The sequence below is a fragment of the Vitis riparia genome, chromosome 5 (assembly GCF_004353265.1).
Source record: "Vitis riparia cultivar Riparia Gloire de Montpellier isolate 1030 chromosome 5, EGFV_Vit.rip_1.0, whole genome shotgun sequence".
In the NCBI taxonomy this organism is placed as follows: Eukaryota; Viridiplantae; Streptophyta; class Magnoliopsida; order Vitales; family Vitaceae; genus Vitis; species Vitis riparia.
Genome location: NC_048435.1, coordinates 22,249,582 through 22,272,784, shown reverse-complemented (window position 1 = coordinate 22,272,784; position 23,203 = coordinate 22,249,582). Strand labels below are relative to the sequence as shown.

At 36.8% G+C, this 23,203-nt stretch overlaps 3 protein-coding genes across 3 annotated transcripts; all 3 read left to right on the top strand.

Annotated features, from left to right (window-relative positions):
* The first annotated feature begins 616 nt into the window (after window positions 1-616).
* Window positions 617-4,449, top strand: LOC117913958. Its single transcript, XM_034829096.1, has 2 exons — window positions 617-654; window positions 2,222-4,449. Exon 2 carries the CDS (start codon window positions 2,242-2,244, stop codon window positions 4,339-4,341), a length of 2,100 nt encoding a protein of 699 aa, XP_034684987.1. The 5' UTR covers window positions 617-654; window positions 2,222-2,241; the 3' UTR covers window positions 4,342-4,449.
* Window positions 4,450-17,326: 12,877 nt separating this feature from the next.
* Window positions 17,327-18,895, top strand: LOC117915292. Its single transcript, XM_034830844.1, has one exon. The coding sequence runs from the start codon at window positions 17,327-17,329 to the stop codon at window positions 18,893-18,895; it is 1,569 nt and encodes a 522-aa protein (XP_034686735.1).
* Window positions 18,896-21,003: 2,108 nt separating this feature from the next.
* Window positions 21,004-21,411, top strand: LOC117915291. Its single transcript, XM_034830843.1, has one exon. It carries the CDS (start codon window positions 21,004-21,006, stop codon window positions 21,409-21,411), a length of 408 nt encoding a protein of 135 aa, XP_034686734.1.
* Window positions 21,412-23,203: the final 1,792 nt, after the last annotated feature.

The window sequence follows — 23,203 nt, the reverse complement described above, 5'->3', positions numbered from 1 at the left end:
TCCCAAACCCATTTCGGGTTTTAAAAACTCCTCAAACCCACTTTGAACCCGTTTATTTTTATCTCAAACTCTTCCCATTATGGTAGGGACAAAAATTGACATATAAAAAAACCTAATCCATTGTCCTTCCAATTATGATAACATTATTTGTGTTTTTTTGACACAATGTTTAGCTTTACTATTACAACTTAAATTAAAAAGAAAAAAAAATATTTTATTTTTATTTTTTGACACATTGATAGATTCCCAATTTGAGTTCAATTATTTCAAATCTTAATATTAGTATATAAAGATTAATAAGGTCAACTGGATTTAATACGTCAATCCCGGAGAAACATCTGGGGCCACCTGGAGCTCGCTTGGGACAAACCTAAACGCCCGAGAGAGGCCATTACTTCTTCACAGAACTCCAGACCCGCGCTGATTAAAGTGATGACAGAGACTGAATATGCAATTTTAAAACATTGTCGGTCTCACTAAATTAATGCCACACCAAAAAAATAAATGCCACACCAAAAAAATAAATAAATGAGGTAAGGAAGACTTCACTCACGTAGACTTCACTGACTATTTCTGCTTGCAGTCTTGACCTCCCATGTCACATCTGTGTGTCTCTCTCCCTCGCATCACATTCCAAGACTCGTAGAAAAGTGGGTATGTTTTCTTTGGCCTAGATTATTCTCAATTTTTAATCTCAATTACATACAAACTTGTTACGGTTTGATCCTTGCTTGTTGGCCTATATGAATACTAATGAGTTTGAGGTTATTGTTATTGTAAGTTTGTGGAATTCTGAATGAGTTTGGGTGTTGGGTTGAGCTCCGTTTAGTTGCTGAGAAAACCATTTTTCTATGTAGTTGTGCCAGTGTCTATTTACTAGGCAAGCAAGTCGGAATCTGGTTTGTAGTGAAGTAATTAGTTTCCTTCATTATTTGAAAATTGAAATTAGAAGTGCATTTTGTTTTACTATTTGAAATCAGAAACACCCTCTGAAAAAAATCACTCCCAATTTCCAAAAATGTGCTCATGGAAGAAATTGCTTAGATGTGCTAAATCACTGTGTTGAAAGCAAGAGAGGATGCAAAAAATTTGAATTTTTTACTTAATGAATTATTAATGGTGTGATACCATTCTTAGAGGGAAAAAAGTAGTATATAGTTTCTCTAAATCATGTAGACACACATTACATTTAGAGCAAATAATATCTACATAAAGAAGAGCAATTCCTTCCGGATGCAATGCTTCTCTACATGTGATCCCTAACCTCGATTTCAGTGTGGAACTTTTTCTTGTGTTCATGGATGAAAATTTCCATAAAATTTGGCATTTGCATATTAATCTATGAAGTAGGGAAAATATCTCAAATTGTGAGCTCCAATGTGGGTCACAAAAATCCCTTAATTTTCTACCTATAGGGGGACTCAAACCCAAACAAAAGTTTAAGAATATACCTTACCCACTAATGGGCAAGTTCACCTTGATATATATATATATATATATTAAAAGAATATTTTAAAGAACAAATTAATTATAATTTTTTATAATTAGATGAATTTTTTTATTTAATTAATTACTAAAAATATAAATATCATCATGATAATTTTTTTTATAGTGTTTTTTATATTATTAATATATTAATTAAATATTAAAAAATTATACATATTTTTTATATAATTGAATTAAATGTATCATAATTTTAATATTAAATATATTTTAAAATTAGACATATTACAATCAAATATAATAATCTTATTATCTGATAATATTTTATGTAATTTAATAATGAATGTGCACTTATAAAATTTATATTTTTTATCAATGCATACAATATTATTATCAAATATGTTAAATTATATCATACATAAATAATTTTATTTAACAAAACAACTTTACAATGACTATTATACTTCTAATTACATTTTTATAAGGTTTTTTTTTTTTTTTTATATTTCGATAAGTTTTGATGAATTTTAGGCTTATCAGAATTTTTTCCAAATCATCCGTCGATATATCTTCGATATATCCATAAAATCAAAGTATACTACAAGTAATATCTACAAGAAAGGAGTATAGTAGTATTGTATGATTGAGATGTGTCAAAAGGTTTAGATTTTGAGCATGCTGAATTTTGTTCCTCATCGATTCAACTCTGTCATTTCTAATGATCAATTGACATTCAGATCTTCTGTATTAATCTGATAATTTCTTTTTATATTTTCAGGTATTAGCTGCATAATCATCATGAATATGAGAAAGAAAATTTTGCGCCTAATTGTGAAAGTATTTCTTAATGACTGGCTACTCCGTGTATTCATTTTAGTCAGCCTCTTCTCACAAATACAGCTCCTCCTCCTGGGCAACAGGAGAAAATATACACCAGGAAACTGGCTTAGATCCATCATTTGGCAAGCTTACGCAACAAAAGATGCGATAATTGATATTTCTATTGGCGCGCTCTTCAAGTGGCAAGGAACCAGTGAAGATAACTCATCACAACAAAACGACTTGATAAAGGCATTTTGGCTACCATTTCTGCTACAGCACCTTGGAGGCCCGGACACCATCACAGCCTATTCTTTGGAAGACAATGAATTGTGGAAAAGACAATTCATTCAGCTACTCTTGAAGTTTGTGTGGGCATCGAGCATCTTTTTAAGGTCCTGGAAGAGCAGACCACTCAATATTATAACCATTCCAATGTTTGTGACAGGACTGATCAAGTACGGGGAGAAAACTTGGTTTCTAAGGTCCGCAAGCTCCAATCATTTTAGAAAAACCAAGATCCGTCATGAGGAGAATAGTGATACGGAGACCATTCATACGGAGCCCAGAGATGAGGAGTCCAGCGATGAGGAGCCCAGCTGTGCGTGTGAGTGTTATGCCGCATTCATGGCAGAGTATGATGGGGTCAGTTATGCCGCATTCATGACAGGGTGTGATTGCAAGAAAGCTGAGGTGGAGAATACACCTTCGCCAGACCCCAGAAATGAAAGTATCCTAGTTGCAGCCCCTTTGCAAAAGGCTATTGAATTCTTCCCCAAGTTCAAGCGTTTATTTACAGATGTCGTCCTTAAGCCGACATATCTTGAACAAAGCAAGTCCTTCTTCAATAATATATCTTGGAAACAAGCTTTCGAAGTGATTGAGATTGAGCTTGGGTTCATTTATGACATCTTCTATACCAAGCCAATGAAGGTTTCTGATGAATGGGGTTTGGTACGCCGTTTCATCTGTCTATTTTCAGAAATCTCAACATTCATCGGCTTCATGAAAATTGACGGGCATGAGTGCTCAACTACTGACGTGATTATAACATGGTTGTTGCTGGTTGGAGCAATTGTTGAGGAGATTTATTCTATTATTCTACTGTGTTCCTCTGACAGGACCATGAATTGGTTGAACAAGCAAGGAAAAACACGAGTGACTCGGATCTGCAAAGCCATATCGAGTTGCCGACTACCTTATCTCTTCCCTGCAAACAAGAGATGGTCTGATTCCATGGCACGGTACAATCTAATAAGTTACAGCCTCAAAAATTTGCCTATCAAGTTCAGTGAGGTCTGGAAGTTCTTTTGCATTCCTCGGATGTTGGATGAATGTTCTTCTAAGAATTCAGATGTCCCCAAATATTTGAAAAAATTGATCTTTGAACAGCTTCAGGAGAAATCAAGGCATGCCCCAGGCATTAAGGAAGCCAAGGAATTATGTGCTGACAGAGGAAAACGGACGCTAGAAGAGATGAAATGTTTCTGTACGTTACGCTGGAGCATTGAGGGAGAATTCGATGCGTGCATTCTCCTCTGGCACGTGGCAACTGATCTCTGCTACTATACTGATCTAAACAAAAAATCAAGCCCTACCGAGAACTCAAACCGTGAAGCAAGCAAGCTGCTATCAGATTATATGGTGTATCTTCTGGTCAAGCACCCCGTTATGTTGCCTGATGGAATTGGACAAATCCGATTTCAAGACAGCTGTGCTAAGGCCACGGAGATTTTTAAGTGTGTAAAAGATAGAATCCAAGCTTGTGAAAGGTTACTTCTTCAAGTGAACACTGAAATTCCACCATTGAAAGTGAAAGGAGAAAGAAGCAAGTCAGTGTTATCCGATGCCTGCAGGCTGGCCAAGTCTTTGCAATCCCTGGAGAAAAAAGAGGAATGGAACTGTGAAAAGAAGTGGGAGATGATGAGTCGTGTGTGGGTAGAGATGCTATGTTATGCTTCATGTCACTGTCCACCGAATCGCCATGCTGAGGAGCTAAAGAATGGTGGAGAGCTGCTTACTCATGTCTGGCTTCTGATGGCTCATTTTGGTATTACTGAACATGTATACCTGGATTAGGCTGGTTGTGAATTAGAAATGCTGATGACAAAGAGATTGGGTGGATTTTCTCCATTTCCATAGAAATTCCTTTTTTCTCAAAAATGGTTTTCAATCCTTTCATTCAAAGGAGTTTCTATTGAGGTGGTGAGAGTTCCACCATTGTTGCATTTGCTTTAAGTTTCATTTTAAAGGTGGAATCTTTCCTTAGAATTGTTACTCCCATTTGTGCTTTGTTTTATTTAAGGGGCATATGTAGAATATATATATATGCACCTCTTCCTTACTGTGTTATGTTGTGTGTGGAATCCTAAACATTTTTACATCCATTTGCATAAAAGTAGTTGTACTTAAGGAAGAAAATAAAGGAAATAATTGGCATATGTACAATATATATGCACCTCTTAGGCTTTCTTCCAAGTTACTGATGTGTATTCAATTAGTATGGATTTTTCTTATGAATTTGTCCACAAGCTCTCAGAAATGTCCTGGATCCTAGCATTGATTGCATCCAACTCCATGCCTAGACGAAGCTGAGACCACAATTTGTCAAAGGCTGTGATGACTGTCCTTACAGTTCCTTCCATTTAAACTGTTTCCTCCTGTTGGTGTAGAACCCAATTACATCTGCTGCATAAATAGAAATGTTGCAGAGTTCCTCCATCCATTTCATTCCACTTTCATCTAAATTTTCTGATTCTTCATTAACTTAAATTCATCCTGTAACCTTCTGGCCTTCCATCTCACTTGAGGACGAAAGACAACTGAGCTAAAAGAGCTGTAAGTTTATCTATAACCGGGGAAACAACTGTGATGGCTATGTTCTGTTCCTCTACTGGTTGTGCTGGTATGAAAGCGTAAGAAGCTGGCCCTCTACTTACATCATAGATCTTAGCCTTGATCTGCTCCAGCTTCTTGTGAACTCTACTTCTCTTTCTTGTTGCTGATGATTTCTGTAACGACCCACACCCAACCATGTAGATATTGTCCGCTTTGAGCCCAAATGGGCCCTCACGGCTTTAAAACGCGTCTACTTGGTTAAGAGGAGTCTCTACATATATAGCGTCAGGAACTTGCTCCCCTATCCGATGTGGAACATCACAAATACCCCCCCATGCAGACACAACGTCCTCGTTGTGTCCCATGGGATTGCGGGGCCAAACAGACAAACACCCCTTACGGAGCCAAACAAACCTCCACACCGGGGTCGGAGATCGGCTCTGATACCATTTGTAACGACCCGCACCCAACCATGTAGATATTGTCCGCTTTGAGCCCAAATGGGCCCTCACGGCTTTAAAACGCGTCTACTTGGTTAAGAGGAGTCTCTACATATATAGCGTCAGGAACTTGCTCCCCTATCCGATGTGGGACATCACAATTTCAGTGTCAGGTCATCAATTACATCCTCTGTATCATAGGCAATGCCCCTGAACTCCTCTAGTTCTGACGGTTCTCTCAATAAAGAACCCAGTTCCAAGTAGATGGAATTGACCTTTTCTTCAAGTCCATTCAAAAGGCCTGATTCTTGAATGACCAGAACAGAGAGCTTCTGTGCCACCCATGAGAGAATGACCTTGGCCATGGATCCTCCATTCTGCCACCTCTTTTTCCTAAAATGCTGAGGAGAAAGAGGCTTCTACAAGACTCAAATCTTCGGGTTTGGAACTGAAAATTTTAGGTTGTACCTAGAGAAAATAACTGGAACTGTGAAATTTATCTTGTAGCTGGATAGAAAGGGATAGCTTCCTTGACATTTCCCTTAATCCCAGTCACATGTGGAATCTTTCTTCAACTAAAACCATTGATTTGCATATTACCCAGTTAATAACCTTACTAATTAATGATTTAAGTAGTTCATTTCACACCGTAACACCATTCCCCAACAACACAACTATAAAAGATTAGAAAGGGCTTCACTCTCTCCCCTTTGAAAGCAGTCTTAACATTTTGTTGAAATGTAGCCAGGGAGCACAAGCGAGAAGCCTACTATTTTGTTTCTTATGAGGATGGACTTTCGCCACCCTCATCTGGAAGCAATACTGATAGAGACGTGTTTTTAAAGATTTGTAGCATACCAGTGAACAAATGTATGGTATGGCCAAAACAAACAAATAAACAATTCACTAAAGTTGCTACCTAGAAAAGCAATTAAGAAGAGGGTCAGAATTTGTTACATGATCTAGTAGTTCATTTACAGAATTAATGACATAGCAGTAGGGCTTATGCTTATAGCATACATGAGCCAGTTTAGAAGAAATCATCAAGAAACTTCCATGACATTATAGGCCACAGAAATCCACGAGGTTTGAAAAATGTTCTATGGATTCTGAGGTTGTCTCAGATTTATTAGTTGATCCCAAACTCAAAGCTTTATCACTGTCTTTTTTATTAACCCCCACTCCATCTTTTTTCATACACAACAAAATTCTTTGGTCTCCGAGCCATGAAGTTTAGCCTGCAGCTGGGGAGAATAAAGGCAAAAATACAGTTCCCACACTTAATCAAGTTCTGTGAGTGCTCAAAAAATGGCTTGATGGAATCACCATGGCAAGGAGGTGAGGCAAGGCAGAGAGCTGCTCACTCATGTTTGGCTTCCAATGCCTCATTTGGGTATAGCTGAACGATTCAAGATTTTGCAAGGCCATGCAAGGACTGAGGTGGATGTCGATTAGGAACACTGATGAAAATTAGAAGAAAGGCCAATACCCTAGTCGATAAGTTTGATCTGCCACAAATCATCTAAATAGCTCTAAGACTACTTTAAATTTATAAATTACATTCACTTTCATAATTTTTTTTTTTTTTTTTTTTTTTTGTAGAAATTCTTAGCCCTCTCTACATTATCTCAACAAAGAAGCAGAGCAGAAAATTGAAAGAGCTACTCACATTCATTGCTTCATTACCACCTCCAATAAAAGCTTAAACAGAACAATGCTGTATCAGGTCTTGTTCTAAGCAATTGTATAATGTAAAGAAAAGGAATGCATTTTCAACCTTACACAAGACCTTATCCTCTAAATCTCTAAAAGTTGTGTTCAAAATGAGCTACATCTTTGAACCCGTCTTGATGAGACCTTGATTGATCTTACCAACTCATTATTCTTCATTGAACAAGACCTCAGCTTCACATCCTCATATATAGAAAGGCTAAGTAGTATTTTTATCACCACCAAATCATGATAATTAAAAAAGGGGTAATTATCTTTTTTAATAATTTTTTGTAGATAATTAGAGTGCTTAAAAATCATCTGTGTCTCTCACAAGGGTCGGCCCATTCAAATAGTTGGTCCATTTGATCCAAATGTAATCATAAAGCACATTATAAAAAACACAAACCCAAAACTTCATTGAGGTCGTCCCATCGACTACAGGAGAGTTTGAAAGTAAATTTTTATTATAAATAAATATAATTTATAAATATTTATATTTTTATGAAAATTAATATTTTATTTATGTTAAAAATGTTGAAAAAAAATCAACTATATAATTTTTTTATTTAACATCATATATAATCAAGATAGACATGGCGTGACAAATTCATACTTGAACTAATCTTGGGGTTTTAAAAACTTCTCAAATCCACTCCCATTAGGGACAGGATGAGATCGATACCGAAAAAATCAATCTCATTGTCATATCTATTATAATAACATTATTTGAGTTTTATGGCAAATAATGTTTGGTTTTATGATTACGATATATGACTTAAATTAAAAAAAAGAAAAAAATTATTTTTTTGTTGTTTAGAGGAATCAAAACAGATCAAAACGAAGTAGGATGGATTATTGTAATTAAATCAAAACAAACCACATTGATAGATTCCCACTTTGAGTTCAATTAGTTCAAATCTTAATGTTAATATGTAAAAATATATAAGGTGGATTGGATTTAATTTATCGATCTAGGAGAAACATAGGACCACCGGGAGCACGCTTGGGACCAACCTAAAATGCAAAAAGTTTATAAAATGGTTTGCATCATTTTATCAATTGTAAATGACAGAGAGATGGACGTAGCTTCTCCACAAGACTCCGGACCCGCACTAATTAAAGTGATGACAGAGGGAATGAATCTGCAATTTTAAACCAATAAGTGAGTCTCACTAAGATGTTTTGCATCTTCGCCCCACTATTTCTGCTTTGTTTGTTCTGACTACAATGTTTAGCATCTTCACCCCACCAATGATTTTGAGGTTATTGTTATTTGTAAGTTAGTGGAATTCTCAATGAGTTTGGATGTTGGGTTGAGCTCTGTTTGGCTGCCGAGAAACCTATTTTTCTATGTAGTTGTTGTAATGTCATGTAGTTGTGCCAGTGGCTATTTACTGGGAAAGCACGTTGGAATCTAGTTGGTGGTGAAGTGATTAGTTTTGTTTCATTATTTGAAACCAGAAGTGCAATTTGTTTTACTAAAATCAACAAAAGCAATAGTAGTTTTAGCTGGGAGTGTTTTCGAAAAACACTTTTAACCTTAGTTTCAAATAATACAAAATTTAAGAAATATTTTTAAAAATTAGAAAAATCACTTGAAGGATTGAAAAATCAATTATAATGTTTTTTGGAGAAACACTTTTATATGATTCTTTTAAAAACACTCTAAGAGACAACATTTTTACAAAAAACATTTCGAATGGAAACAATATCAATGACACCCTAATATAATCAATTATATTTTAAATAAGAATTAGATAATTATAACAATTAACATTAGTAATTGGGGTTTTAAATAAATAAATTAGACTATGTTTGGCTTTCAAAAAATGTAAAAGAAAGAAAATAAAAAAAAAATAAAATAAAATAAAAAGTGAAAAAAATAAAATTAAAAGAAAATAAATTATTTTTGTATATCACTTTTAAATTCATTTTATTCATTTTAATTTTTTAAGATATTTAAAAATCATAAATTTTTCCTTCTTACCTTGACTTTCCATCATGACTTCCTTTGGCTTTGGTTCCGGAAGTGTTCCTTGCGGGTCGAATGGTTCTCTCTGTGTAAGGGCGTCTGTTGCTCCAGATTGAATCGGAATCAGCTGAAAGCATATAACATTTTATATGAATTAAATTATAAGGCTTTCGCAGCCATACTTTTCAAAAAACTGGGCGCTTTGCCTTCGTCGCCCATTCTGCGTAGGCGGTGGTGCTCCTCTGGCCCTTCCCTCGATCTACCGCCTCTTCCTTAGTCTTTGGTTGTTAGGAGTTTAATAAACCTTGGTGCCCGAGCTGCCCCTTAATAATTCCGAGTTTAAAGGGAAAGCTACCAAACTCTCTTTAGATTGATGCCCGAGATATTACTTTTAAAGGTCATTGCAGGGATTCTGGAAGTGCTTCTTCTTGCTAATGGTTGAAAAAAAAGGGAAAATTAATTTTTATTATATTTTTTATTTTTTTATTTTTTTATATGAGAACCAAAGGTGAGAAATTCAATTTTTTAATAATTTTTTTTTCATTGTACATTTTAGAAAGCAAATATACTCTTATAACATATCCACTAACAACTTTAATAATATTATTTGAAATGAATGTATGCGTAGACCCCCCTCAGCTGGGGGCTTTTTTTTTCTTTCTTTTTTTATTTCTTTTATTTCTTATTAGTTCTTGTGTTTGCCAGCTAGAGATAGAGGATTGGGGGGGCCACTAGATGGGATGAGAGAGAGAGACGTGTGAGACTTTTGCGGGGCAGGAAGCAGAGTAGTTGGAGGCGGGGAAAAGAAGCAACCAGTTGGGTAGAAAACGTGTGAAGGAAGATAGAAAAAAATGAGGGGGGAAGGTCTTCATTTTTTTGGGGGGAGGCGAGATAACCACAGGGAGACAGAGGAAGCAAAGGGGAGACGGATATAGTGGGTGAGTTGAGGGTAGCAAAAAAAAAAAAAAAAACTTACTGATTTCTGGAGTATCAGAGGAACACTTCGGGTATGGTTTCTTTGCACCTTTCTTATTCTCTCTTCCTCATCGTCACAAGTTTTGATCATCTCATCTTGCCACTTGAATGTTATTATTTTATTTTATTGGGCATTGAGCTATGTGAAATATGAGTTTTCATGCTTACTCTGTTTCGGTGCTTTCCTGGTTTTTTTTTTTTTTTTGGATTCCTTTGAGGAATAATTACTGTTTCGATTTGCTCCTTTTAGCTCGGTCTTTTTATTAATCATGCTATTACTCCATGTTTCTTCCACCCGTTCCGGATCCTCTGATTAGTACATGAAGCAGGACCTAGCTCAATGGCATGTTTGTTTTCCCGTGGTTATGCTCTGTTCTTGTTCGCATTTTTCTTTCTCTGTTCCGGAGACCATTCTGGAACTGAAATTACGGAAGAGTTGGATTACAAAGAGGGAGTCGTTGGACGCGTATCACGCGGCGGCGGCGGAATCAGTTTCTTGACATAAATATGAGAGATGGAGTGATGATTTGTGAGGATGGGTTGACTGAGGGAAAGAATGGCTCCTAGAGCCAGTCAAAAATTTGCTGGAAAGAAACCCATTTCCTTAAATATCTCAAATGGAAAATGACCCCACCAGCCCTTTTCACATATTTCCCACTACTGCATGCAGGCATAGTTTTTTTATTATTTCAAGAGACACGTGAATTTCCTTTTTAACTTTTCCATTTTTTTTTTACTTGTTCTCATTTCTTTAAATAATAATAATAATAATAATAATAATAATAATAATAAAAAGGGGGGCTCTGTCTATGAGTCAACCATGCCGGTTGCTAACCTATTAAAGAAAGAAAATAAATGGGTTTGATAGCTTTCACCCATTTCAACATCAAACCAACTTTTTATTTATTTATTCATTCTTTCTCTCTCCCACCATTTTCTCCACTCTTCCAATCCATTTTCATTCACGTTTAATTCTTCATTTTATTATTATTATTATTATTATTATTATCATTATCATTATTATTATTATTATTGTTATATCAAAGTTTAATTTTCCAAAACAAACTTTCATCTCCAAATAACTTTCAAAATTTAATTTTTCAAAACTCCATTCTCAAAAGTTTTTTTTTTTAAGATTCCAATTTCCAAATTAAAATTTTAAAATTCCTATTTTCCAATAGTTTTCCAAAATTCCAATCTTCACATTTATTCATTTAATCATTATTATTTTATTTTATTTATGTATTTATTTTTAAAATTCCATTTTTAAATACTTCTTCAAAAATTTCGATTTCCAAATTTAATTCCAATTTTTCGAAATTCCAATTTTCCAATTTCCTGATCCAATTTCCAATTTCCGAAATTCCAATTTTCACATTTATTTTTTATTATCATTATTATTATTATTATTATTATTATTATTATTATTATTATTATTATTATTATTATTATTATTATTATTTTATTAAAAAATCAATTTTCAAATAATTTTCGAGACTCCAATTTTTCAAATAAAAAAAAATCCAATTTTCCCTCAAATAGTTTTAACTCCACTATGGTTTTTAAACAATCTTCTACTCCTCTTGATTTTAATAAGCATGAATGAATTGTTCATGATTCCAGAATAATGGAATCTGTGGAATTAATTCCTGCTAAAATAAAACGGGCTTTGGTGGGGGCCCCACATAAGTGAATTTATAATTGAGTGATTGTTTGATTTATTTAATTGTCATGCATGATTGATGTTATTCTGCTCTATGACATGCTCGAAATTATTTCTTAATTGTGCATTAACCTCACTTTTTGATAGCTTATTGTGGCTCGTCGCCCAGGTACGTATCTATTCCCATTCTGGTCTTCCATACACATGTTTTGATTCTCATATGGGCATGATAGTTCCGGGTATTCATTGTTTTCCTCATCAATTGCTACATTAGCTCCATTTTATTAGTAAGGACCCGTTTTTAGGGACTTAGAGGGGTGCTACGGTCTTTACCGTACCTTCCCGATAAGTAACCTGACCCTCGAACCCGATCCGGTTTTTCACAAACCACCTTTTCCAAAATAAGGAGTCACACTTAGGGTTTTTCTTTTTTATTTTGTTTTCCCTTTAAAAAAATTAAACTAAGTGGCGACTTCAAGTTATTTTCAAATAATAAATTATTTTTAAAACAAAAAGCGAGTTTCGCCATCGAGTGGGAACGCATGAGCTGAAATGCGGGGTCCACAGTATGATATTATAATTTCAATATGCTTTCTTAAAGAAGTTACCTATTAGGCAGCGTGCAATTCACTACCACCAATCACATTCTGTTAATTCTTTTCTCCACCAAAAAAATAAATAAATGAATCACAAGATTGCATAGGGCGGCCCAACCACATTTGTAATTTCTTTCATTGCAAAAAAAATGAAAAAAAATAAATAAACCCGGTCTGCCTTGTTTAAGTTTTTTTATAAAAAAACATTTTTTTTTTCATTTAAAAATTTTAAAAATTTTATTTAAAATAAATATTTACAAATAAATAAATATTAAAAATATGTATAATTTATTTTTATGAAAATTAATATTTTATTTATATTAAAATTTTTGAAAAATGAAAAAAAAATCAACTAAAATGAATTTTTATTTAAAATTATATATAATCGAAATAGAACTCATCTTAGGGTTTTAAAAACTTATTAAATCCATCTTTAAATTTATTTATCTTTATCCCATACTCTTCCCATTTAAGGTAAGATAAGATCGATAACAAGAAAAACTCGTACCATTATCATCCATAATATAATAATATTATTTTGGTTTTTTGGCATATAACGTGGAATTTTATGTTATGACAAGAAAAAAAAATTGTTTTTTTTGTTGTCTAGAGGAACAGATCAAAATGAAGTAGGACGACATTGATAGAATTCCAATATGAGTTCAATTAGTCCAAATCTTAATGTTAATATATAAAAATTAATAAGGTGGATTTGATTTGATTTATCGATTTTGGTTAATTGAAACATGGGGGCCACCGGGAGCACGCTTGGGACCAACCTAAAATGCAAAAAGTTGATCACATCACTTGTTTTGCTTCTTCTTCTATTTTAAATGACAGAGATGGACGTCACTTCTCCACAAGACTCCGCGCTAATAAAAGTAACGATAGAGAGAATGAATCTGCAATTTTAAACCAATAAGCGGGTCTCACTAAGATGTTTTGCATCTTCACCCCACTATTTCTGCTTGTTTGGTCTCACTAAAACGTTTAGCATCTTGACCCACTAATGAGATTGAGGTTATTGTTATTTGTAACTTCGTTGAATTTTGAATGAGTTTGGGTGTTGGATTGAGCTCTGTTTGGCTGCTGAAAAACTCATTTTCCTATGTAGTTGTTGTAATGTCATGTAGTTGTGCCAGTGGGTACCAGTGGATATTTTCTAGGCAAGCAAGTTGGAATCTGGTTTGTAGTGAAGTCAGGAGTGCATTTCGTTTTACTAAAATCAACAAAGGCAATAGTAGTTTTAGCTGAAAATCAAGATATGCATTGCATGTTTTTAAGAAATACTCGAAATTTAAAATGTGTTTTTAAAGAAAAATAAAACGCTTAACAAGATTTGGAAACATTTTTAAAATTTTGAAAAATTATTTATAGTATTTTTTATAGTGATTTTAGGAAATACTTTTAATATTTTTAATACTTGAAAATTTTTATTATTTAAATATTAAAGTGTGTTTAATAGTGATTTTAAGAAATATTTATAATCTTTCTAATACTTGAAAATTTTTATTTATGGTAAAGAGATGAGTGATTCAAAGACTATATGGGTTTTATGGCTTTGAGATCTTTTAATTGATATGAGAATGATGATTCAACTAATGACTTTTGGCAAGGAAAACTCATTGACACTAATGTATATGCGTAAGGGTGTTGGCTCCTCACGTTTGTCAAGATCTTCTTGATCTTTCATGAATGGCTTTTCGTTCTAAGCGTGATGAGCTTAGACTTTCCCATAGATGGCCCCAAATGAAATGCTCGAAAATCTTCATAAATAATTGACAATTTTGGTCCTACAATTTCTGGATTCAAAGGAGGTTCCTTGATACAAAAATGGGTTTCAAGGTTTTGGGAGAGTTTTCCCAACAGGGAACCAACCTGTCTTTGGTTGGGGAGGAGCTACTTATATGTTCCTTTTTGAGTTATTTTTTAGGGTTTGTTTTTATAGTCTTCATGGTTAATGGTGTGGTACTCATGCAGAGCTTTTGCCTCTTGGATCAAATCAAAGGTGGGTTCCTTTTTTACTGAGTGTATCAACTTGACCCGATGCAAATACCAAGTTTATTGGCTTGACCCAATGTAGATGGATGTTATTCAAATACACCTATTGAACTGACATGCCTTCAGGTCGCTCCCCCTTGGGAAAACTCTCCCAAAACCCTGAAACTCATTTCTGCATCAAGAAACCTCATTTGAATCCAGAAATGGTAGAACCAAAATTGTCAATTATTTATGAAGATTTTTGAGCATCTTCAGGAACCTAGAAAAACTTGACCCATTTTATCATGATAACATTATTTGTGTTTTTTGACATATAATGTCGGGCTTTATGATTACAACTTAAATTAACAAGAAAAAAAATTGTATTTTTTTTGTCTAGAGGAATCAAATTAGATCACAATGAAGAGGGTTCAATTATTGTAATTAAATTTAAACAAACCACATTGATAGATTCCCACTTTGAATTCAATTAGTTCAAATCTTAATATCAATATATAAAGATTAATAAGATCAAATGGATTTAATTCGTCGATCACAAAGAAACATCCGGCCAACTGGAGCTCGCTTGGGACCAACCTAAAATGCAAAAGTTTATAAAAAGTTTTGCATCTTTTTCTATTTTAAAAGCCAGAGAGATCGACGTTACTTATCCACAAAACTCCAGACCCGCGCTAATTAAAGTAGCGGCAAAGAGACTGAATCTGCAATTTTAAACCAATAAGTGGGTCTCACTAAGATGCCACACCAAATATAAAAAATGACGGAGGGAAGACTTCACTCAGTATTTCTGCTTTCACTCTTGACCTCCCATCACACTTCCAACTGTCTCTCTCCCTCACATCACATTGACAGACTCGGAGAAAAGTGGGTATGTTTTGTTTGGCCTAGATTATTCTCAATTACATACAAATTTGCTTCGGTTTGATCCTTGTTAGTTAGCCCATATGAATACTAATGAGTTTGAGGTTATTGTTATTTGTAAGCTTGTGGAATTCTGAATGAGTTTGGGTGTTGGGTTGAGCTCCGTTTGGTTGCTGAGAAACTCATTATTCTATGTAGTTGTAATGTCATGTAGTTGTGCCGGTGTCTATTTACCAGGCAAGCAAGTTGGAATCTGGTTTCTAGTGAAGTAATTAGTTTCCTTCATTACTTGAAAATTGAAATTAGAAGTGCATTTTGTTTTACTATTTGAAATCAGAAACACCCTCTGAAAAAAATCACTCCCCATTCCCAAAAATGTGCTCATGGAAGAAATTGCTTAGATGTGCTAATCACTGTGTTGAAAGCAAGAGAGGAAGCAAAAAATTGAATTATTTAATGAATTAATAATAGTGTGATACCGCTCTTATAGGGAAAAAAAGTTTGTTGCAGTGTACAGTTTTCTTAATCCTATAGACACACATTGCATCTAGAGTAAACAATATCTACATGAAGATGAGCGATTCCCTTCGGATGCAATTCTTTTCCACATGTAACCCCTAACCTCAACTCTGGTGTAGAACTTTTTCTATACACTCTGTAATCCCACGGAACAATGAGGATGTCATGTTCATATGGGAATCATTGTGATATCCCTCATTTAAAACTGTGAGGGATCATTAGGTTGGGAATGGATAATAACTATATTGTATATGGATCATATTATGATATATCCCATTTTTAAAGCTATAAAGGTGTCTATAGTAGGTAATATCTATAAGAAAGGAGGATAGTAGTATTGTATGACTGAGATGTGTCAAAAGGTTTAAGTTTTGAGCATGCCGAATTCTGTTCCTAATTGATTCAACTCTGTCATTTCTAATGATCAATGGACATTCAGATCTTTTGTATTAATCTGATAATTTCTTTTTATATTTTCAAGTACTAGTTGCATGATGATCATGAATAGGAGGATTGTCCAGGAAATTTTGCCCGTAATTGTGATAGGATTTCTTAATGACTGGCTACTCCGTGGATTGGTTTTAGTCAGCCTCCTTTTACAAATTGAGCTCGTCCTCCTGGGCAGCAGGAGAAAATATACACCCGGAAACTTGCTTAAATTCATCATTTGGCAAGCTTACACAACCAAAGATGCGATAGTTGATATTTTTATTGGCTTACTCTTCAAGTGCCAAGGAGCTGGTGAAGATAAATCATCACAACAAAACGATATGATAAAGGCATTTTGGCTATCATTTCTGCTACAGCACCTTGGAGGCCCGGACACCATCACAGCCTATTCTTTGGAAGACAATGAATTGTGGAAAAGACAATTCATTCAGCTACTCTTGAAGTTTGTGTGGGCATCGAGCATCTTTTTAAGGTCCTGGAAGAGCACACCACTCAATATTATAACCATACCAATGTTTGTGACAGGACTGATCAAGTATGGGGAGAAAACTTGGTTTCTAAGGTCCGGAAGCAACGATCATTTTAGAAAAACCATGATCCGTCGTCGATACCGAGGGCTCACTGACCCGGCCCATCGGCCCACCCCAACGGGGTCCTCAGGGCCCACACCGAACGGGTCCCCCGGGTCCACCTCGCCCGGGTCCCCCGGGTCCCCCCAGTCCCCCACGACCGGGTGCCCCCGGTCCCCCACGACCGGGTGCCCCCGGTCCCCCACGACCGGGTGCCCCCGGTCCCCCACGACCGGGTGCCCCCGGTCCCCCACGACCGGGTGCCCCCGGTCCCCCACGACCGGGTGCCCCTGCCCCCCACGACCGGGTGCCCCTGGCCCCTCCCGACCGGGTGCCCCTGGCCCCTCCCGACCGGGTGCCCCTGGCCCCCCCCGACCGGGTGCCCCCCAGTCCCTCCCGACCAGGGGCCCAGCTGTGCGTGTGCCACATTCATGGCAGGGTGTAATGGACATTGTTGTGACGCTTCCATGGCAGAATATGATGGGGTCAGTTATGCCCCATTCATGGCAAAGTGTGATTCCAAGAAGGCTCAGGGATATTTGGTTTCATGCCAGCCAGAAAGTGAAACATCTGAGGTGGTGTATATACCCTCGCCAGACCCCATCCCAGAACCTTCGCCAAACCCCAGAAACAAAAGCAATCCAGTTGCAACCCCTTCGGAAAAGGCTAATGAATTCTTCCCCAAGTTCAAGTGTTTATTTACAGATCTCGTCCTTGAGCCGACAGATCTTGAACAAAGCAAGTTCTTCTTCCAGAATATATCTTGGACAGAAGCTTTCGAAGTGATTGAGATTGAGCTTGGATTCATGTATGACATCTTCTATACCAAGCCAATGGTAGCTTATGATGAATGGGGTTTGATACGCCGTTTCATCTGTCTATTTTCAGCAATCTCAACAATCATGGGCTTCTTGATGATTGACAAGCACGAGTACTTGACCATTGACGTTATTATAACATGGTTGTTGCTGGTTGGAGCAATTGTTCAGGAAATCTATTCTATTATTCTACTGTGTTCCTCTGACTGGACTATGAGTTGGTTGAGCAAACAAGAAAAAACAGAAGTGACTCTCATCTGTGAAGCCATTTCTGGTTGCCGACTACCTTTTCTATTCCCTGCAAACAAGAGATGGTCTGATTCCATGGCACAGTACAATCTAGTAAGTTACAGCCTCAAAAAATTGCCTATCACGTTCAGTGAGGTCTGGGAGTTCTTTGGCATTTCTCAGATGTTGGAGGAGTTCAGTGAGGTCTGGAATTTCTTCTGCATTTGTCCCAAGTTGGATGAGTGTTCTTCTAAGAATTCAAATGTCGTCCCCAAATATTTGAAAATTTTGATCTTTGAACAGCTTATGGAGAAATCCACAATTGCCTTAGACATTGAGGTAGCCAAGCAATTATGTGCTCGCAGAGGAGATTGGACACTTGAAAAGATGAACTGTTTCTCTAGATTAGGTTGGAGCACTGGGGGAGAATTCGACCAGAGCATTCTCCTCTGGCACCTAGCAACTGATCTCTGCTACTATACTGATCTAAACAAAAAATCAAGCCCTGCCGAGAACTCAAACCGTAAAGCAAGCAAGCTGCTATCAGATTATATGGTGTATCTTCTGGTCAAGAACCCTGTTATGCTGCCTGATGGAATTGGACAAATACGATTTCAAGACAGCTGTGCTGAGGCCACGGAGATTTTTCAGTGTGTAAAAGATAGAATCCAAGCTTGTAAAAAGTTACTTCTTCAAGAGAACACTGAAATTCCACAATTGAAAGTGAAAGGAGACAGAAGCAAGTCAGTGTTATCCGAAGCCTGTAGGCTGGCCAAGTCTTTGCAATCCCTGGAGACAGAAGAGGAATGGAACTGTGAAAAGAAATGGGAGTTGATGAGTCATGTGTGGGTAGAGATGCTATGCTATGCTGCATGTCACTGTCCACGGAATCACCATGCCAAGAAGCTAAGGCTAGGTGGAGAGCTGCTCACTCATGTCTGGCTTCTCATGGCTCATTTTGGTATTACTGAACATGTATGCCAGGATTAGGCTGGTTGTGACTTAGGAATGCTGATGACAAAGAGGCTGGGTGGATTTTCTCCATTTCCATGGAAATTCCTTTTTTCTAAAAAATTGGTTTTCAATCCTTTCATGCAAAAGAGTTTCTACTGCGGTGGTGAGAGTTCCACCATTGTTGCATATGTGGTTTAAGTTTCATTTTAAAGATGGGTCTTTCACCGGAATTGTTAGTCCCATTTGTGCTTTGTTTTATTTAAGGGTCATGTGTAGAATATATATGCACCTTTACCTTATTGTTTAATCTTGTGTGTGGAATCTTAAACATTTTTGCATCCATTTGCATAAAAGTAGTTAATAATTAAGGAAGAAAATAAATGAAATGATCAATGTATGGATGAAATGGAAAAATATCTATATTGGGCAAAATAAAGGAGAGAGATTCCTCATCTGAAACATATAAATTGGTATCTACAAGTGTTTGTCCACTAGTTTATGGATTTTTCTTTGGCTTTCTTCCAAGTTACTGATGTATATTCTATTAGTATGGATTTTTCTTATGAATTTGTCCACAAGCTCTCAGAAGTGTCCACAAGGAACAGGAGAAAATATACACCCGGAAACTTGCTTATATCCATCATTTGGCAAGCTTACACAACCAAAGATGCGATGGTTGATATTTTTATTGGTGTACTCTTCAAGTGCCAAGGAGCTGGTGAAGATAGCTCATCACAACAAAACAATATGATAAAGGCATTTTGGCTACCATTCCTGCTACAGCACCTTGGAGGCCCGGACACCATCACTGCCTATTCTTTGGAAGACAGTGAATTATGGATAAGACACTTGATTCAGCTACTCCTGAAGTCTCTGTGGGCATTGAGCATCTTTTTAAGGTCCTGGAAGCGCACACTACTCAATATTCTAACCAATGCAATGTTTGTGACAGGACTGATCAAGTATGGGGAGAAAACTTGGTTTCTAAGGTCCGGAAGCAGCTATCATTTTAGAAATTCCGTGAAGGAGACCAGTGATGAGAAGACCAGTGATGGGGAGACCCGTGATGAGGGGCCCAGCTGTGCGTGTGGGTGTAATGGGCATTGTTATGCTGCATTCATGGCAGAGTATGATGGGCTCAGTTATTCAGCATTCATGGCAGGGTGTGATTGCAAGACAGCTGAGGGATATTGTGATTCATGCCAGCCAGAAAGTGAAACATCTGAGGTGATGAATATACCTTCGCCAGACCCCAGTAACAAAAGTATCCCAGTTGAAGAACCTTTGCAAAAGGCTAACAAATTCTTCCCCAAGTTCAAGCGTTTATTTACAGATCTCATCCTTGAGCCGACAGCCCTTAAAAAATGCAAGTCCTCCTTCAAGAATATATCTTGGACAGAAGCTTTCCAAGTGATTGAGATTGAGCTTGGATTCATGTATGACATCTTCTATACCAAGCCAATGAAGGCTTATGATAAATCCGGTGTCCTACTCCATTTCATCTGTCTATTTTCAGCAATCTCAACATTCATGGGCTTCTTGATAATTGACAAGCATGAGTACTCAACTACTGACGTGATTATAACATGGTTGGAGCAATTGTTCTGGAGATCTATTCTATTATTCTACTGTGTTCCTCTGATCTGTGAAGCCATATCCAGTAGCTGACTACCTTATCTCTTCCCTGAAAACAAGAGATGGTCTGATTCCATGGCACAGTACAGTCTAATAAGTTACAGCCTCAAAAAATTGCCTATCAAGTTCAGTGAGGTCTCGAAGTTCTTTTGTCTGGAAGTTCTTCTAAGAATTCAAATGTTGTCCCCAAATATTTGAAAAGCTTGATCTTTGAACAGCTTATGGAGATATCAAAGAGTGCCTTGGACATTAAGGAAGGCAAGAAATTATGTGCTCACTCAGAGGAGATTGGACACTTGAAAAGATGAAGTATTTCTTTAGATTAGGTTGGAACATTGGGGGAGAATTCGACCAGAGCAGTCTCCTCTGGTACCTAGCAACCAATCTCTGCTACTATACTGATCTAAACAAAAATTCAAGCCCTGTCAAGAACTCAAACTGTAAAGCAAGCAAGCTGCTATCAGATTATATGGTGTATCTTCTGCTCAAGCGCCCCCTTATGCTGCCCAATGCAATTGGATAAATCCGATTTCAAGACAGCTGTGCTGAGGCCACAGATTTTTCAGAGTGTAAAAGATAGAATCCAAGCTTGTAAAAGGTTAGTCCTTCAAGTGAACCCTGAAATTCCACCATTGAAAGTGAAAGGAGATAGAAGCAAGTCAGTGTTTTCCGAAGCCTGTAGGCTAGCCAAGTCATTGCAATCCCTGGAGACAGAAGAGGAATGGAACTGTGAAAAGAAATGGGAGATGATGAGTCATGTGTGGGTAGAGATGCTATGTTATGCTGCATGTCACTGTCCACGGAATGAACATGCCAAGGAGCTTACGCAAGGTGGAGAGCTGCTCACTCATGTCTGGCTTCTCATGGCTCATTGTGGTATTACTGAACATGAATACCAGGGGCTGGTTGTGAATTAGGAATGCTGATGACAAAGAGGTTGGGTGGATTTTCTCCATTTCCATAGAAATTCCATTTTTCTCAAAAATGGTTTTCAATCCTTTCATGCAAAAGAGTTTCTATTGAGGTGGTGAGACTTCCACCATTGTTGCATTAGCTTTAAGTTTCATTTTGATGGTGGAGTCTTTCACCGGAATTGTTCGTCCCATTTGTGCTTTGTTTTATTTAAGGGGAATATGTAGTATATATATATATCCACCTTTACCTTCTTGTGTTATGTTGTGTGTGGAATCTTAAACATTTTTACATCCATTTGCATAAAAGTAGTTAATAATTAAGGAAGAAAACAAAGGAGATGATTGGTATGGATGAAATGGAAAAATATCTATATTAGGCAAATTAAAGGGGAGAAATTCCTCATGTGAAAGACATAAAATTGATGTCTGCGAGAGTTTGTCCACTAGCTTACGGATTTTTGTTAGGCTTTCTTCCAAGTTACTGATGTATATTCAATTAGTATGGATTTTTCTTATGAATTTGTCCACAAGCTCTCAGAAATGTCCTGGATCCTTGCATTGATTGCTTCCAACTCCATGCCTAGACGAAGCTGAGACCACAATCTGTCCAAGGCTGTGATGACTCTCCTTAAAGTTCCCTTCCTTTTAAACTGTTTCCTCCTGTTGGTGTAGGACCCAATTACATTTGCTGCATAAATAGAAATGTTGCAGAGTTCCTCCATCCATATTATTCCACTTTCATCTAAATTTTCTGATTCTAGATTATAACAATGATTCATTAACCTAAATTCATCCTGCAACCTTCCGGCCTTCCTTCTCACTTGAGGACGAAGCTACAACTGAGCAAAAAGGCCGGTAACTTTCTCTATAACTGGGGAAACAACTGTTTTGGCTATGTTCTGATCCTCTACTGGTTTAGTTGGTATGCAAGCCTAAGAAGCTGGTCCTCTACTAACATCATAGATCTTAGCCTTGATCTGCTCCAGCTTCTTGTGAACTCCTCTGCTCCTTGTTCTGCTGATTTCAGTGCCAGGTCATCAATGACATCCTCATATCATAGGCAATGCCCCTGAACTCCTCTAATTCTGACGGTTCTCTCATCAAAGATCCCAGTTCCAAGAAGATGGAATTGATCTTTTCTTCAACTCCATTCAAAAGGCCTGGTTCTCGAATGAGAAGAATAGAGAGTCTGTGCCACCCATGAGAGAATGACCTTGGCCATGAATCCTCCATTCTGCCTCCTCTTTTCCTATAATGCTGAGGAGAAAGAGGCTTCTACAAGGCTCAAATCTTCGGGATTGGAACTCCAAAATTTAGGTTGCAGCTAGAGAAAATAATTGGAACCATAAAATTTATTTTGTAGCTGGAGAGAAAGGGATAGCTTCCTTGACATAGCAGTAGGGCTTATGATATAGCATACAAGACCCAGTTTAGAAGAAATCATCAAGAAACTTCCATGACATTATAGGCCACAGAAATCCAAGAGGCTTGAAAAATGCTCTATGGATTCTGAGGTTGTGTCAGATTTATTAATTGATCCCAAACTCAAAGCTTTATCTGAGTCTTTTACTTTAACCCCCACTCCATCTTTTTTCATACTCAACAAAATTCTTTGGTCTCAGAACCATGAAGTTTAGCCTGCAGCAGGGGAGAATAAAGGCAAATACAGTTGCCATAATTAATCAAGTTCAGGGAGTACTCAAAAACTGGTCGAGGCATCTGCAGGCTAGCTAAATGTGTACGAGCCCTGGAGACAGAATAGCAATGGCAGTGGAAACAAAAATGGGGGATGATG